General features: G+C 46.8%; 1 protein-coding gene across 10 annotated transcripts in view; it reads left to right on the top strand.

The window, feature by feature from the left end:
• MARF1 (meiosis regulator and mRNA stability factor 1) overlaps window positions 1-17,945 on the top strand; it is a 35,312-nt gene extending 17,367 nt beyond the window's left edge. For 6 of the 10 annotated variants that reach the window (XM_011358404.2, XM_023529651.1, XM_011358402.2 and 3 more), the window contains 12 exons: window positions 408-583; window positions 1,768-1,988; window positions 2,894-3,036; window positions 3,214-3,347; window positions 4,190-4,392; window positions 5,049-5,276; window positions 8,330-8,560; window positions 10,538-10,750; window positions 11,925-11,985; window positions 12,082-12,198; window positions 13,501-13,671; window positions 15,358-17,945. In XM_011358404.2, the coding sequence (XP_011356706.1) occupies window positions 408-583; window positions 1,768-1,988; window positions 2,894-3,036; window positions 3,214-3,347; window positions 4,190-4,392; window positions 5,049-5,276; window positions 8,330-8,560; window positions 10,538-10,750; window positions 11,925-11,985; window positions 12,082-12,198; window positions 13,501-13,671; window positions 15,358-15,599 (2,140 nt within the window). In that variant the 3' untranslated portion in view covers window positions 15,600-17,945. The remainder of the gene's footprint in view (window positions 1-407; window positions 584-1,767; window positions 1,989-2,893; window positions 3,037-3,213; window positions 3,348-4,189; window positions 4,393-5,048; window positions 5,277-8,329; window positions 8,561-10,537; window positions 10,751-11,924; window positions 11,986-12,081; window positions 12,199-13,500; window positions 13,672-15,357) is intronic. The other 4 variants (XM_011358405.2, XM_023529654.1, XM_023529655.1 and 1 more) reach the window with 1 other exon arrangement.
• The last annotated feature ends 239 nt before the right edge of the window (window positions 17,946-18,184 follow it).

Raw genomic sequence — 18,184 nt, 5'->3', positions numbered from 1 at the left:
AATAGCTGTAGATTTCAAAATTTGAGAGAGAAAACTGTTCTTCAGAAGTCTTTAACCACACCGTGTGCCATCTGGTAGACAATGTGGGGTCTAACGCAGGACTAAGTTGCCTTAAGGCCTACGATACTTCAGAGCAGATGAATAACGCACTTGGAATCCAGTTGCTTTTTTTAAACTTCCTCTGCTAGAAAATTGTCCAGGAATTTCTAGTACCATCAGAATGCATCAGAGAGGTAAATTCCACAGTGATTGACTCCCTGGGACCTTAATTTTAACTCCAAACCCAGATTGTGAGCATTTAAACAAATTATTTATTAATAGATACATTAAAATAAAGCCTTCTGTTTAGCGGATACTTTGCTTTTCCGTTATTTTAATTAACTTCTTTTTTTTTTTTTTCGCTTCAGCTTTCCAGATTGTTATGCTGCAGAGTTTGGTGAACTAGAAGTGGTGCAGGAAAACCGAGGGGGTGTTCCCTTAGAACACCTCATCACCTGCGTTCCAGGTGTCAACATCGCCACTGCACAGAACGGCATCAAAGTAGTTAAATGGATTCACAACAAGCCCCCACCTCCAAACACAGGTAGGTGTCAGGCGTTTGGTCGCCCTGAGCCATCATCTAAGGCGTGTGAGAGGCGGCGTTTGGCTTTTATCCTAAAGCGCACACTGTTGGCCGAGCGAACGCACCGTGAGCGTCTCCTCTGATCCTCTAAAAACTGCTCTCTGAAGTCATGTAAGAAAGTCCAGACCCAGTTCCTCAGTTACACATCGCTCTACCTACTCCTTTGAGGCTTTTTTGATTTGCCGGTTGATTTGCCTTTAAAAATAGTTTCAAGTATGTGAAGGAAATATCTCTGAATGCAGGTTTACCTTTGAAATGCATTTTGGTCAATAATTATGACTTTGATATAGTCAAAGCAGATTTAACTACAAAGGACCAGGACATCTGAATGTAGATGTGGGTGAGTTTCTGAGTCCTGGGCGTCTCCTGAGGTGCAAATGTCTAATCCTGCTACCTGTGAACAGCACTTGACACTGTTGCCTTCATACTTTCACTTTCTCCTTTTTGGCCCCCAGCACTTCCTCCTTTTCTCCCCCCAACTCCCTGCTCTACAGGAAGAAAGATGTGGATAACCAGGGAGCTCTGTTCGTACCAAAGCTGCTTACCCACCTCCTCCTGCCCTTCCTCTCAGTCCTGGACCACTCTGGGTCCTGTATGTTATTAAAACTTAATTATGTGAACATTCAGGATAAATGCAAAAACCAGTTTCTTCATTTTATATCATACTAGTTTTACACTATTGCTATCCATGGCGTCCCGGGCAGTGTTTTCAGCTGCCCTGTGGGTTAGTTAGGCTTCTCTGGGCTACCTGCTTGATTACCATTTATAACTTTGTTCCTGTGGGAAGGTATGTTCCACGTGACCAAACTACAACTGGATCTTTGAAATACAACCAGTTTATAAACTGGAAACTTCCTGTGTATTGTTTCTTCTGCTACAAGTTAACACTATGGTGAACGATGCTTTACTTTGGCTACTTGACTCTGAGAAGTAGTGGGAAAGCATTTGCCAGCCCATAAATAAGTTGGGCTAGCCTGTTAATTATGTGGTACCTGAGTATAAAGGTGAGAATTAGTGGTTTGGTGTCATCTGCTTGGTCACGATTGAGCACAAGTCTGGGAGGGCAAGATTAGTTACCTTTCTTTCAGCTGCTGACATCATGCTTTATGTCTTATGCTTGTTCTTTTTCTCTCCCCACTATCTAGACCCTTGGCTTCTGCGTTCCAAAAGTCCTGTGGGTAACCCCCAGCTGATCCAGTTCAGTAGAGAAGTGATCGACTTACTGAAGAGCCAGCCATCCTGTGTCATACCGATCAGTAATTTCATCCCGTCCTATCACCATCATTTTGCAAAGCAGTGCCGGGTCTCAGACTATGGATATTCCAAGCTGATTGAATTATTGGAAGCAGTGCCTCATGTGCTGCAGGTGAGAGTGCTAAGGAATTACTGTTTAAAGATGCGCACACTCCTCCGTGGCTTTGGCCACCTCAGCCACATAAACAGCAACTTAATTAATTCCCAGGAAGTCAGTTCAGAACAAAACATCCTGTACGAGCTTTCTCTGGTGTGTGGAAAACATATACAGGGTGGCTTCTTAATTTTTCAGAAAGCTGCAAGCTTCTAACTTAAAGCAATTCCTTAGAGCAGCAGTCCCCAACCTACCTGGCACCAGGGACCGGTGCTTCTATGAGCATCTAATGCCTGACGATCTGAGTAAGAGCTGAGGCGGTGACGCTAGTGCTGGGGAGCGGCTGCAGATACAGATGAAGCTTCGCTCCTTGGCCCGCTGCTCACTTACTGCTGTGTGGCTTGGTTCCAGCCCATAGACGGGGGTTGGGGACCCCCGCCTTAGGGCACTCGGGCATTTTCCTTCTAATCTCTACAGACTGACTCTCCTCCTAGCACAGCTCTCTCCAGAATCGTTCGCTATTACATGGGAACTGCTGTGGACGTGGGCGCACCTTATAAATGAGTCGAAGACCAGTTACTGGGCTGGAGCATAGCATTGGTTCCTGAGAAGTCTTTGCCTATTAATTTACACTGTTACAATAGCTTCCCATTTGTAAAAATCGCCTGTAAGATTTCAGCTGTCTTTTAGAGACAAAATTATTCATCCAAACTGATAATATGCTTTTCATTTCTGTACTCAGGATTATTTGAGAAGGATATGCAGGGCCAAAGGAAAAAAAAAAGGCCCCAGGCACCTGAGCAGTTGTTCGTTTTGATCTTTTACAGTTCTCTGAGGCAGTAACAGGAGAGAGAAGAGCCAGCAACAAGTCAGTATCTGCCAAGGTCTTACGAGTATAAATAATGCAAGTGTTTGATTTGCAGATTCTCGGAATGGGCTCCAAACGTCTGTTGACCCTTACACACAGGGCCCAGGTGAAGCGCTTTACTCAGGATTTACTCAAACTCCTCAAGTCCCAGGCCAGCAAACAGGTCATTGTGAGAGAATTCTCGCAGGCATATCACTGGTGAGTTGATACGAAGAAGAAGAAGAAAAAATGAAAGCAAATATTTTAAAACACTTTTTCTTTCTCCAAATTTTAAGTAATTATCAACTTTTTTATGTAGCCTTCTTTTAGAAAACTTATAAAAGTTATTTTGGTGAGTGATAATTCTCTTTGCCCATTTCCATGGTTTAAATCTAGGTGTTTCTCAAAGGACTGGGAAGTCACCGAATATGGGGTTTGTGAGTTGATTGATATCATATCAGAGATTCCAGACACAACTATTTGCCTGTCCCAACAAGATAACGAAATGGTGATCTGTATCCCCAAAAGAGGTAAGTTGAATGAAATTTGCTGGAAGAATGTGGTCCATCTCTGGCAGTTTTGACATGGAATCATACAAGGGATGCATTTTCCTCCTCCTCCTCTGTGGTCCCTAAAGATGCCATGGCAAGTGCAGTGTGAAAGCTCTGCTATACAGCGGGTCTTGGGTTCTTCAGAGTAGGTGGAGCCCCCTGCTGAGAAGAAAAGGAGGCTAGTTTTAGAACTCACTCTAAATGCCTCTTCAGCCTGTCTGGCTGTTTACCCCGTGATTATCCATTTGAGAGTCAGAGACCATGGCTGTTGTTTGTCTCTAATTCCGAGCTGCTCTACTATGCATACTTGAGAAGGAAAGAAAAGTCAAATCAGTATTTTGAAGTTTAAGCTTTTTCTCCTCTGTATTTTTGATGCCTGATGCTCTTTTCTGCTAGCAATCTTAACTGAAGATCAGATGAATAAAAAGCATGTGAATATTCAGAAGTGTGATTTCATAGAAAAAATGTCTAGATTATTTTTTCAAGTATGGAGACCTGTATGTGTGTCATGTTCATGCGTTGGATGAAGGTGGGAGACGGGGGAGCAGGGGCTAGAGAAATTATTTCCAGCTTATAAAATGAGGTCTCATCAGTACGTACGTGTATTCATTGTATGCCCTGATAGTATCATGACTTCCTCGTGCTCTGCCCTTGAGCGAGTTTGAGCCACCTACAAAGAGAAAAGAGGAGATGAGTATGCTCGTTTTAGGTTGTGTCGTTTGGAAGACAAAGGTGCTATCTTTTGTCATCCGTGCATAGGAGTAATATTAAATGCAAATGAGTAGAAAAAGATTGTGATTTTTTTTTTTTTTTTTTTAAAGAACGTACTCAGGATGAAATAGAAAGGACAAAACAGTTCTCGCGGGATGTTGTTGATTTGCTGAGGCACCAGCCCCATTTCCGGATGCCCTTTAATAAGTTTATCCCCTCGTACCATCACCACTTTGGCCGGCAGTGCAAACTCGCATACTACGGGTTTACAAAACTACTTGAACTTTTTGAAGCCATACCGGATATTCTACAAGTAAGTGAAGAAATTCTATTTTTCTGGTCAATATAAGGGGAAATTTTTTCCCCCTGAGAAGTAGGGAGTTAGGAAATGGGATGAAAATTTGAAATATTTCTATCAGAGAAGTGTTGTTGGCTCATTAGTATTTTTAGGTCAATGTAATTTTTTTCCTTCAATAAAGAAATAAATCATTCTTCAAACTTGTTTTATGATAATTATTTTGAAAAGGACAAAATACTTTTATTTTTAAGCCGAATATTCTTTCATTAGCTCCATACTTTTCAGATCTCTCATATCGGAGGTAGGGATGAACATACAAATGCCTAGCTGTTAGGTCGTTGCTAATGTAAACCAGCTTTCTGTTGTTGATTTTTATAACTATTACCATTTTTGACTCTTAAAGTGCTTTTGAGAGTTTAAGAAAACGTTTGTGGTAAGACACACATTACCTACTTAACCATTTTTAAGCGTGAAGTTTAGTAGTGTTAAATGTGTTCTCGTTGTGCAACCAATTTCCAGAACTTTCTAATCTTTCAGACCTGAGACTCTGTACATTAAAGAACACGAAAGTGCTTTTTTGCTACTGCTTGTACCCATTTTCATGCCATTTAGTTCCATGAACAGTCGTAACATTTTCAATCTTCTTTTCCTCCTCTTGCGTGTTTTCCAAGGTATTGGAATGTGGAGAAGAAAAAATCCTCACCTTGACAGAGGTGGAACGATTCAAAGCTCTAGCCGCCCAGTTTGTTAAACTGCTTCGGTCCCAAAAAGATAACTGCCTCATGATGACAGATCTGCTCACAGAATACACTAAAACTTTTGGTTACACTTTTCGTCTCCAAGACTATGATGTCAGTTCAGTTTCAGCTTTAACACAGAAACTCTGCCACGTTGTAAAGGTAAATAAACGTGTGGCGGCGTGATCGTTGTGGGGATGTTCGCGTGTGTGTACGCATTTCTGTGTTTACACGTCATGCTTCCTACTGCTTCACAGGTTGCTTTGTGTGTCGTTACTACCTTATGAGGTAGTAGAAGATGACCTGGGTTTGGTTGGCAGTTTAGATTTTTGCGCTTGCCTTCGTGTGTGTGTGTGTGTGTGTGTGTGTGTGGCCTTGCTAAAGTGATGTCTTCTTGAACTGATGAGGTCATCGTTCTACCCCAGGTTGTTTATTCTCCACTGCATCAATCTCAGTACTGCTGACCTGAAGTTGGATCTTTCTAAACAGATCTTTGGCTCCAAAGTTTTGGGGAGACTGTAATCACAGGTCTCTTCTCCCTTCCAGATTCTGACTCACTTAAGGAGCAGGTCTAGGAGCAAGCTGGGGCTAAGAATTGCCTTCGTTGCTGGTAGTAACGCTGGGTGGAGAGGGTAACTCTGTCCTCTTCCCTGCCCTGGGCCGAGCTGACCCTCCCAGTTGTAGGCAGAGCAGCTGGACAGGTTTCGGGCTGTTGCCACCACAGGACCAAGAAGACTCTCTAAGGGAGGAAGGCATGGAAAGGAAAGCGCACAGCGTGGTGGCAGCCCGGGTCACAGGTCTGGAAGGAGTCTGCGTTCTGGTCGGTTAGAGGAGGTGAAACCTTCCCAGGAGACAGACGGGCTGCTGGAGAGTGGGAAGAGCACTAGGCATGGGGACTGTCCAAGGCCGAGGAGGAGGAATGGCCCGCAGCATCACACGCTGCTCAGGGCCAGTGAGACGAGGGCTCATGTGACCTCTGGACCTAGCTGAATGGAAGTACTCAGTGTTGCTGGCCAGGGCAGGGTCAACAGCAGAGAGACATGGGGACGAAGCCACGCTGAGTGGGTTGAGGAATAAGGAGGAGGAGGCAAGAAAATGGCAACAGGTAACCTAGACGGCTTTTCGGCTTGTTCACCTGGGAAGGAAGAGAGCAAGAGGGCAGAGAGGGCAGCAGCGGGAGTCCGCGGGCCTGAGAGAGCAGGTGGGGGTTTCGGTGGTGGTTTCTTGTTCCGGTCACAGAGACTAAGCATATTTGAGAGCTACTGAGAAGGACCTTGAGAGAGAAGATAGATAACAAAGATGAGTAGCGGTGTGGGGCGAGGGCCCCGAGGAGGCAGGAGCTGTAGGAGTTGGCATTCAGCAGAAGGAGAGACAGCTCAGGTGTCAACATGGTGACAAAAGGGAAGGGTAGGATGCATGGAGATTTAGGTAGGCTTGATGTTTGTTAGCATGAAAAGGAGGGAGTTACCTTCCAGAGCTATTTTTCTGTCGAGTAGAAGGTGAGAGTAGCTGCTTAATGGAGGAAGGGATTCAAGATAGACGTGTGGGGAGAATGTCTGCTCCAGGCTCCTGTTTGCATGCAGGATGCATGGGAGTTTTGAATGGGTTATTTTGGAAGTGGGCAATGACAAGATCCCAAGTATGACACTGAGCATAAAAGTCTGGAGTGGAATCAAGTAGAAAGGACGTCACTGGAGATGAGAAGGTCGAGCCACTGAGAGGCCATGGTATGGGACAGGCCCCTTGGATGTGAGTCACGCAGCACAATGGCAGTGGTGGGCTTGGTGCAGGAAAGACTCTAAGCCGAGACTGGAGACTTGATGAATGACAGTGAATGACTGGGGAGCAGTAGAGATGGGGAAAGATGGGAGAGGCTCCAGGGTGCTACCCTGGCTGCACACCGGAATCCCCCAGGGAGCTTCTGGGCAGGCCAATGCCCAGACTTCGCCCTGCCTCCAAGATTCTTCTGTAATGAGCCCAGCTCTGAGCATCGGCATTTTCATAAGCCCCACGGGTGATTCTAATGTGCAGCCAGTTTGAGAATCAAGAGATATATTATGTAGCATCAGAGAAGCAGGTTTCTGCTTTTTGGCCTTAAAAGGCTAGAGGAGTAGTGATGGTCTGGGCATCTAAGAAGGTGACTCGAATTCTCCTGGACTTGGTACTTTTGGCTGACTGAACCCCAAGCCTGCAAAGGAAATGCGTAATCTAGCTGTCAACAGGTCTGTAGTCATGGTAAGTGGAGTGGGCCTCCCCAGCAGCCTTCTGCCTTGGCTCTAGGCGAGCATCAGAACCAAAGACACTGATGTTGGGATGGCTCCTCAAGTGCCACGCACCTCTCTCTGCCTCCAGGGTCCAAAGCCCGAAAGAGCACAGCTTGTGGTCAGCGCAGGCGCCGAGACCTGTGGTCCCAGGCTTGTCTCCAGTGCCTCAGCTGCGTGCACGCTGGAGCTCTGCCTGGGTTCATTTCCGTGCAGCCTCATTCACACCCACCCACCCCTGCCCAAGGCCCGTGGGTCTCAGTACCAGATGCTTGCTCCTTCAGGTGTCCTTTGGTCCCCACACGGTAACCAGTGTCTTTTTCGCAAGGTTTCCCTTCCAGTGCACTTAAAAACTGAGACCCATTACCTCCTTGAGAATCTGAAAGAAAGGAGAAGTAGACACGTAGTCAGACATGAAAATACCAGCGTTTTGGCAAGTAACGATGGACTAGAAGAATGTGGCTCGCCTTGTAGTCAGAGTGGGCCTTCTCTCATCCCCCTAGCCTAGCCCCTGGGACACACAGGGTGAGTCGGGTCTGCAGAGCAGCCCTATGGAGTGTCGCCGGCGGCTAACTCCCCCTGCCACCCCCCCTCTCCAGCACGGCAACCCTTCATTCACAGGCTCGGACTAGTGGATGTCAGCTGGCCAGCCTCATCTCCTTCCCTCTCTGGCGAGTGGAGAGAAGGCCTAAGAGTGGGGGTGGCACGATGGACGTTACGGTTATGGACCAGCAGGAAAGGAGAGAATAATTTCTGCTCCGGTCTCACCCGAAGTGTGGGTCTGGTGTCACAAAGAAGCTGAAAGCAAACCCAACTCACTTCGCTTCAGTTTAAGACCAAGGATTAAGAGATTTTCCTCTGTGGGTCTCATTAGCCAAAATGAATCCAGCTAAGCAGGATGTGACCCCAGTTGTCTCCTGAGTTCGGATAAGTCTGAATTCTTGTTTTCCCCAGGTTGCAGATATAGAATCTGGCAAACAGATCCAACTGGTCAACCGCAAGTCCCTACGCTCCCTCACTGCCCAGTTGCTGGTACTGCTGATGTCTTGGGAAGGAGCCACCTGCCTTTCTGTTGATGAGCTCAAGAGACACTATGAAACTACCCACGGCACTCCTCTCAACCCCCGCGAATACGGATTCCTGACTTTGACCGAACTTCTGAAGAGTCTGCCTTACTTAGTCGAGGTGCGAGTGCTAATGGTCCTTTAGAACCACTGCAGTGGAACTGTTGGGTATTTCCGCATTACCTAGTTGTCTAGATTAGAGGGTGTAGAGCTGGAAGGGACCAATCGGGAATTTTATAGTTGAACAAACCAAAGCATAGGGAGCTGCAGGCACCCTGCTCAGATGAGTGACCAGCCAGAACGAAAGCCCTGGCCTCCTGATTCTTGAACTGGGGTACTTTTGTCCTACGTCAAGCTAGACTTTGCTGCTGCTATTACCTCTTTCTGAATTAGACGGATTTGGGGGTAGCTTCACATGACTTACCAGTCAGATGCAAGTCAGAAAGGAAGACTGACTGGTTACTCAAGTAACCTTTCAAGAATGGCACATTAAGATTAGAAGAATCATAAGAGGAGAATACTACAGAAATAGATAAGGTCTTAGAAAAAAGTTATCAAAATTGACTAAAGAAGGTAAAAATTAGATCAGTGACCACAAAAAGGAGCATTAAAGATCATTGAGATTTTACCACTGAAAAAGGCACCAGGACCAGATGAGTTAACAGTTGGGTTTTAACTAACCCTTAAAGAACAAATAACTCCCAACTTCTTAAAAACCAGTTTAGGTCACTTAAAAAAAAAAGATAGAAAGCTTGGTACTTCATTTTATGAAGCCAAAATTGCTTGAACACCAAAAACCCAATATAATCCCCTAAAGAAAATGGTTCTAAATAGGCTATTAACTAATAAATTCCAGCAATATATGGAAAGAATGATATATGTCATTGTTCCGTATAATTATGTGATTTGTAATTAAATAATTAAAAGATATTGGCAAAAACTCTCTTGAGCTGCCTTCTAGGCCAGACCTCAACATTGCATGTTAGTGAGTAATAGATGTCTTAGGAACTTTCCACCCACCCTTGGCTGTAAGTCCCCATTAGTCTTTGTTGTACAGTTGACCCTTAAACAGTACAGTGGTCAGGGGTGCCACACCCCCACCACCACACGCAGTTGAAAATCCATGTATAACTTTGATTTCCCAAAAACTTAGTTGTCCCTCGGTATCCACAGGGGATTGATTCCAGGACCCCCACAGATAACAAAATGTGCAGATGCTTAAGCCCCCTATGAAATGGCGTAGGACAACGGACAATTGGCCTTCTGCATCTGTGGATGCAGATCAACCACAGATCAAAAACAGTGCAGGTATTTATTGAAAAAACCCGCATGTAATTGGACCCATGCAGTTTGAACCCTTGTTGTTAAGGGTTAACTGTATTCAGAATTGAGCCCAGTTCTATACTGAGGTTATTCCTTTTGCCCTATTGCTATAACCCCTGAATAAAAAACTTTTTACCTCTTTTAACTACTGTCTGGCTCTGGCTTTATTATGTGAACTCTAGTTCTAGGCAGTGCAAACAGATGGTAAAGGCAAAGGGCTTTCCGTGGCCAGCTGAGGTGGGGACATACCACTTCTCTTGCAGATTCTCAGGGCACGTTAAAGACTGAAAAGGTTTATGCTTAATTTACTTGAGGATAAAAGAGCTTTGGGGTTTTTTCCTTATTGCTTTTGTTGGGCTTGTTTTTTTTAAAGAATGCTAATGTTGTCACCCTGCATCTCGCTGTTCTCTGGACACCACTGGGAGATGAGGTTCAGGGGTCCCAGTCCTTGAGTCTGATGCCACTTTCTCTACCTGGGGTTTGCTTCTCATCTTCCTGCCTATCTCGTGTTTGAACCCCAGGTTTGCCATTTTCCTTCTTTTGTGACACGCTTTCTCCAGACCTCTGCCCTCTTAGACTTGCAAATGGGATTCAGGTTTGCTCAGGGCTTCGGCTTTCTCTCGGAGGAGATCCTTGAATGAATCCCTCCTCCTCAGCTGATTGTCCATTTTCAAGTTGTCCTGGCGCCTTGTCACTCTGCTGGAGGCCCTCACTTTTCGGGGGGCAGGGCCAGTCACTCCAGAAGTGTCTAATGCTGTGTTTCCTCTTGGACCAGGTTTTCACTAACGATAAGGCAGAGGAGTGTGTGAAGCTCACAAGTCTGTATTTGTTTGCCAAGAATGTGCGGTCTTTACTGCACACTTACCACTACCAGCAGCTTTTCCTTCATGAATTTTCCATGGCCTATACCAAGTACGTCGGAGAAACACTGCAACCCGAGGCTTACGGCTACAGTAGTGTGGAGGAGCTCCTGGCAGCCATCCCCCAGGTGGGTGTTTTCTGACCTTGGAGAGCATCTTCCTGCAGGGCCATGGGCTTACATGCCTGAACAGAGACGTGAAATGGCAGGCGTTTTGAATAGGTCCTTTCAGAACATGCTATTTGCATAAGAGGAATGATTTTAGCATTTCCCCTTCATTCTCAAGAAGGTAGAACCTTTACCTGTAAACCTTTGTTAAATTCCTGTACGCCAGGTGACTGAGTCCTAGACCCTGTTCTCAGAAAGGTGTCGGTCTTGGAGTCGGGACGCCTGAGCAGATGAGGAGTCGGTGTTAGTGCAGCCAACAGAGGGGGCAGGGCCCACTCCTGGGCAGACGGGGGCGTGGCTTGCGGAGCCGACTGCAAGGATGTGTAGGAGCGGACCATGTGGCGAAGAGAGGGGCCAGGGCAGTCTGGGTAGAGGAGACGGGTGCAGATGCAGAGCTGCGAGAAGTAGTGGGGAGCGTGCTGACGTGAAGTCAGAGCTTGGTTACGGAGGCCCTGCCCATCCAGGTGGGGGCAGGACCCAGCAGGGGCCAGGGAGGGGCCTCAGGTTTGCACGTGGAAAAAGACCACAGTCACTGCAGAGCTGAGAGAAACGGGTGGGGGAGGGGGGCTTGGCCAAGATGCTGGCCATCACCAAGGGCAGAGTGAGGGCTGTGAAGGGACTGAGTGAAAATAATAAAAAAAGTAATTAAGGACACATGGGAGTGAGACCAGGGACTTGGTGACAGATGCCCGTGGGGGAGCACCAGGAGCCAGCGCTTAGCTGAGGAGGTGGAGAGCAGCAGCCTCGGTTTTAGGATTGGAATGATGAGCTTAGCTTGAGGGTCTGAGAGAGCTCCGTTAATTCTTTTGGGTGTGTTTAGTTCATGGGAAAATGGTAAGAACTGTCTCCATTTATAGACCAGAACTGGTGTCTGGGAGATGGTCTTTTTAAGAGCCATAAAGAATATTTTTAAAGCCGAGTTTCACGATTTTTAGACTACACAGCTTTTGATAAGGGATGTGATTCTGCCAGCGTCTATGGCTTTAAAAGATAGAGTATAGAAATTTTTTTCTTGTCATTTAGTCTCTAAATTCCAGATGTTTGAAGCAGACACAGTAGGTCACATTGTCCCTGAAGTTTAAGACTAATCTCCCACCCTTTCTCACTGCTTGACCAGAGTGTGTCTTGTGTGCAGGTGGTCTGGATAAAAGGACATGGGCACAAGAGAATTATAGTGTTAAAGAATGACATGAAAAGTAAGTGAGCGCCTGTCCCCTCCCCCTGCAGGGGTCCTGGTTCTCTCACTGACTCCTCCCTCTAACGGGTGGTGCTCTTGGCTCTTTGTCCTCCAGGTCGTCTGAGTTCACTCTGTATTTCCCCAGCCGATCATGAAAACCGGCCCTCAGCTACTGAGTGTCTCCTGGAGGTGCCCGAATGTCGCCCAGCCTCGGAGCTCAGACGTGGAGCAGGTGAGGATGGGGAGAGGAGAGTCAAAGCTGGAGAAACTCCAGGAGAGCTGGGGCGGGGCGGGGCGGGGCGGGGCGGGGTGGCGTCAGTGTGTCTTTTTCATTAATTAAAGTTTTCATACGTTTTTCAAAGCAGCCTAGTATTTGGTTAATAACAAAAAAAACTGGCCTACATCTTACAGTGTTTTATGGCTCCTAAAGGGTGTTAGCACCCCCCAAAATGACAATACGTCAACCCACGTCAGATATTAAAGGAAAAAAATTATTCTGACGCTTGTTAAAAGAGTATTTCAAGACTGTTGCAGTCGGGTCAATTTGACTGCAGGAGGCGAGAAAGATCGAGCTCTACTCTGCGTACAGCAGGGCAGTGGGGGGGCTTACAGGGAGCAGAGCGAGGGTGTCGGTGCATGGAAAATGACCAGAAGAGGCAGCGGGGCAGGGGATGTAGTCAAACTGACCTAGGAGGATCTTTGCTCAAGACAGGCCAAGGACTTAGACGTCTCGGGTGTGGGTGAGGAGCTTGGTCAGATAGCATGGGGGCGGATTCTTGATAAACTGACGTCCTAAGAGTCTTGCTAAGACTGGACTCGGCAAGGGCAGGACAGACATGGAAAGCCAGGGGCTAGTGGAGAAGAGGGCTCAGAGGAGAGGCTTTGTCACAGGACATTCCTGGGAGAGACTCGATGGTCATTCATTAATATTACTCAGAACAACATTGAGTCACTTCGATGTTATGTGGAATCATCTCTGCAGAAATCAACTCACTTGAATTTTGCAGCAATTTTAACTTCATTGGAAGTTAAACCCATTGCTGTGTATGAGAATTTTATCTTCATAGGCCTCTGAAAGTCGTTGGTTAAAAGTGTTAGCCGTGCTGTGTTTATAACTCAGTCGTGCAGCATTTTACATTTTGTGAAGCACCTTAATGGGCCTCGTCTCCCTCAGCTGTCACCACGACCTTCAGCAGTAGGTATTTCCATCCTACAAACGAGGAACTGAAATTGCAGGAAGTGAAGTCGCTTAACAGGATCACTCGGCTAGGAAGCGACAGAACCTGGACCCTCTTTGGAAGCTGACTGTAGATCCCTTTTCCTCAGACGACTCTCAGGGGAGGTCCTGGCATGTGGCATTTCACTTGCCAAAAAGAGACCCAGATCTTTCTGTTAAAAGCTTTTTTTAAAGACTCTGAGTTCCTGAGTACTTCCTTACAGTTTTCATCTTCAAGGCTTTGAAAGAAAGCCTCAGGCACAGACTTGTGGTAGACTGCTGTCCTGAGTAGGGTCATGGCCTGCCTTCTCTGTCCAGGGCCCCGTCACATGGAGCGGGAGCTTCTCCGCCTGGCCAGCGACTCCCCCGTGGACCTCCTGTGTGCACCCGTCCCTTCCTGCCTGCCGTCCCCTCAGCTGAGACCAGATCCTGTCACCCTCCAGTCTGCTGATCTCATTCAGTTTGAGGAACACCTGCAAGAGCCTTCTGGTAGGATGCACTGTGCTGCTGTGGGCTTAAAAATAAAACTGTAATGCCAGTACTTTAAATGTTTGGTAGGGGTGGGGAGAAACGGTACCTTTTGGGGTACAGAGTACCTGTGCTGATTACTCAGGACCCTCTTTTCCTGTCAAGGTTCCTTCAAAATTGGGTTCACCCTCTGAGGCGGCTTTGGGTCTTGAAGGATGATGCAGCTGGTCTGGCCCGGAGTCGAATGACTCCAGAGGGTACGGGGCTCTCTGAGGGTACGAGCGGGGGTGGGAGAGGGACAGCTGTGTCTTGTGCTCCAGACTCTGGGCAACGATCAGAGAAGCAAGAGGAAGAGGAGTGCCGAGCGCCCGCCTCGTGCCGCACGGCTCGGCTCTCACTGTGCCCACGCTGCACTGGGGCCGATGGGCTCAGTCACACTTAATTCTCACCACAACTCTGCAGGTTAGGTGACAGGCACAGCCTGTGTCGTAACTAGAGACGAATCTGGCCCCAGGCTGCCGGAATAGCAAGTAGCAGAGTCAGGATTTGAACCCAGGGCCTCGTGTCTTTGTGCCGTAAACCCTGACCTCCTGAGAGGGTGACCCACCTGCTCTGTCGAGGTCCTTCCCTGTCGTCTTCCTCTGTGGTCACTGTTCTTCCCTGCGCTGCCGGTGCTGCTTCCCAGGTCAGCCTCCTGAGCCCTGGATTGGTTTCCCCGGCCCGTAGTCTTCTAAGCAGCATGCGGCACTATTGCCCAGTGAAAGAACCAACTATTCACCTGGAAAATAGGAGACGGGGAACCTTACACTTGGCTTCTGATACCGGGAGACTTGGCCTGTGACGAGAGCAGGAGTGTGTCCCCTGGAACACCTAACTAGAGCTGGCATTAGCTCTTCAGTGGGGTTGTAGCCTTGGTGCATGTAGTGTGCCCGAGCTCAGCCATACACGTGTCGAGAAAGAGATAATTTGAATGGTGTGGGCAGTGCTGTCTGACAGTCTCCTTGGTGAGGGTCAGCCTGAGGAGGGCGCTGGAGCGCTGCCATGACCCCTGCCCCTCCCACCTTCTGTGCACCTCCGGAGCAGGAGCCCCTTGCTCATGCAGTGGATGTGTGAGGTATAACAGTACATCTCTTTAAAGCAACTTGGTTCCGTTTATACAGCAGGCTAATTAACTACTCGTGGCTCGACTAGAACAGCCGGTAGCACTGCAGGACGGCCGGCTGTGTGTGACTCCCCGGACTCTCTAGGGCCGTTCTGACGCTGCCACTTTCCCCTCACTCCAGCCATACCTTAGGTCCACGCAGAGCAGGGTCCTCTGTCCGTGGATGGGCCGGGGCTCCCTGATACTGGGGCCTCTCCTGTCTGAAAGTCTTTAAGTCACATGTGGCTTATGGGTCCTTAGCTACCTGATAATGAGTGGGCAGAGAATCCAAAGTGGAAAGAAGTGTGTTTTAAAGTCATGCCCGTTGATTTGTAGCCAAATATGAAGATCCCTAAAACTTTGTAATCCATGGAAAAGCCAAGATGCCGTTTATAAATATTTGAGTGTGATACATAATATTGGTCTCACAGCTAACATGTAAATTGTGGCATGGACGTGACATTTGGGGGGTTATTTTTAAAATGTCTTCTGAGAAAATACGAGAAACTGAAAACCAACCCTTACAGGTCGTAGAACTGAATCTGTTTGCTTTTCTCTGTTTACAGAAATTATGATTCTAACCCAGGAAGAGAACGTTGGAGTTCCAGTACCAGTAAACAATGAAAAGCCGACCCCCGGCTGCCGCTCCCCTCGCGTCCCAGCCACCGTCTCGGTGCCCGCCTGCCCCCCGGAAACCCCGGAGCCCCAGCACAGCAAGGACCCCGTGGAAAGCCCTGCCAAAAAGCAGCCCAAAAACAGAGTGAAACTGGCAGCCAACTTCTCCTTTGCACCTACAACTAAGCTTTGACTCATTTTGAACATAGAATTAGGATGGGAAAACACTGTCTGATTCTGCACACAAAAGCGGGCTCAAAAAACACAACCTCTGTTGTTTTAACGAAAACCGCCCAGAAGCCACTTCCTTCATCTTTAGGTGTATTCTATAATGTTTTGTTTCTTTTACATTGAACACAGCCTTGAGCTGAAATTTTTCTTTTTCCCCCCACAGTTAAAAAAAAGACAAAAACTAAAACCAAAAACAAACAACAAAAACTGGCATTCGTTAAAAAATCCTTAATATGTTTTACCAAATTCTTCTTAATTATGAAATATGATGGTGTTCCATAAGAAGAAAGCAGTAAGAACTCAGCTTGAAGGAAGTGGTTTTACTTCCCTTAAGACACATCAGTGGTGTAATCCTCCGTGTAGCGTAATGTAGTCTATAAGCCTTTGCTTACCGATGTTCCAGACAGTATTAATCATATGCATGACGTGTCTTGAAGCAAAGCCTGTTCAGTGACCCTGCGTGTCCGCACACCGAAGGAGGGTGGGCCGGGAGGTGAGGATGTATTTTCAGGGTGGATATGAAGGTTCCTGGCTCCCACGTGACTTGTAAGCGTGCCTTGTTTTTTATTTAACTATGTCCGTAGTTGACAAACGTGGCTTCATCACAAAATCTTTTAAATGTTTCCACTTTGGGGTTCCATTTAGGAGCTTTCTAGAAAGTTGCGAGTGTTTTAAGCTTCCCTTTTATGCTAAGTTCCAGGGTGATACGTATCAGGTTAAGGAAAAGGAGATGGTCTTGGTGTCAGGCATTTGAAGTCAGCATCTGAATTCCAGCACACGTTATCGTGTGTTGAGAGGCGGTGTTGGGAAGAGAGTCTGATTTCCTAAAATATGCATCAAGTGCATAAATTACAAATCAGAGCTGAGGGGTGAGATGCTTTAACAGGAGTGGTATCAATACTCTTTCCAATTGGAAGACACGGAAATTCTATCCACACATAGGAAGGCCAAGGTTGATCGACTTAACCTTGTTTTTGTAATTTTAAAGCTGGTTTTGGTAGCTGGGAAGCTTGATGTGTATGTGTTTGTGTATCTTTTAATAGTGTCTGCTTTTACTCTGTTACTTCTCGCTGTTGGAAGCATGTTCAGGATTTTTGTGGTGTCTGATGTTGGCATTTGGGGAAAGCCAGCCTTAAAGGGAGCACTGCCCTATGGAATGACCTCCGCCCCAAGGTGGCTGAGGCATCCGGTGATGGGTGGCCTCTCACCCCTCCTGGAGAAACCTGACATTTACAATGGGTTGTATTTGTTGGGCAAAAAGGCGGATTCGTTCATAGAGCAGAAAAAACCTGTTGGCAAAAGGTCTTCCACTAGTTAGGTGGTTTCTTTGGGGGAAATGTTTATATTTTGTAATTTCTAGAAAGCCAGAAAATGGGCTCTGATTTCATAGCCAGCATTTTGATAAAATGCCACAAAATAAGGGCTATAGAGAGATTTTTACAAGTTAGATTTTTGTTCCCCAAATCTTTTAAATGAAGCCAGTGATTCCTAGTTCTCAGCACGTGGCCCCACTCAGGGTGGAATGGCTCTGGAAAAGCCTCCCAAGCGCAATGGCACTCTGAATCCCTCTGAAGGCACTTCCTCTGCAGACACAGTGTGACAGGCAGAACGATGCAGACATGCAGTTTTTTTTTAAGAAGCTTTTAAACAGTCATATAGTTGATGTTGAGAACATCAGTTGCCTTATTCTGAGGCTTCATCAGGCTGAGTGTGCACACTTGGACTTTAGTTTTGCTCGCATGCGAAGAATCGTGGACTGTAGCAACCTAAAGGGCACCATTACAAGTCACTGGGGACGGTCCCGGGGAGCAGTTCCTTTGGGCAGCAGAGAAGAGACTGAAGCCGTGCGCTGTCAGGCGCGTGCGGTCACACCATTGGCTGGAGTCACCAGTCCGCCTGGGACGCACGTGTGACTCACAGTCGCTGTTTGAAGATAGAATACAGCGGAAGCTCGTTGTGTTCGTAATGTACTCCACAATGGCCAGTCTAATCGCTATCTATTTTTTTATCCAGAGGCTTAATTAAATGATGTGACAAAATGATGTATGAGAATTAAGACAATGAAATTCTTTATTTCCGAGTGGAAAGATGAATCGGATGAGATGTATCTGTTTAAAAAAAGAGAAAAATTATCACCAGAACCCCCTTTCCCATCTTGCACTTTTTGTTTTCGATCGGGTTTAGGGGAAGAGATGTTTTTTCTTAACTGTCTACTTTGTTTGAACACTTTTTTTTTTTTGTGATTCAAGTGCTGTTTTGTGTGTTGGGACCAAACAGTTGTCAATAAACTTTACAAGCAAGCATCTAGTCTGAGTTTGCAGGTGAGTGTTTTGTTTGTTGGAGGGGAAGGATCACAAACCAGTCCAGTTCTGTCATCTTCATTTGGGGTTCACCCAACTTCTCACCCCTTCTAGAAGCCGAGGCGTTGAGCACAAACTGGTCTGACGCTTCGGAGGCCCTTTTAACTTGGCGTCCAGCTGACTGGATATTGGCCCCTCCTGGTCAGGACCCTCCGAGGTTTCCAGCCTAGTTCCAGCTCATAATCAT

Source organism: Pteropus vampyrus, unplaced genomic scaffold (assembly GCF_000151845.1).
Source record: "Pteropus vampyrus isolate Shadow unplaced genomic scaffold, Pvam_2.0 Scaffold40, whole genome shotgun sequence".
NCBI lineage: Eukaryota > Metazoa > Chordata > Mammalia > Chiroptera > Pteropodidae > Pteropus > Pteropus vampyrus.
This window is presented reverse-complemented; position numbering and strand designations above follow the sequence as displayed.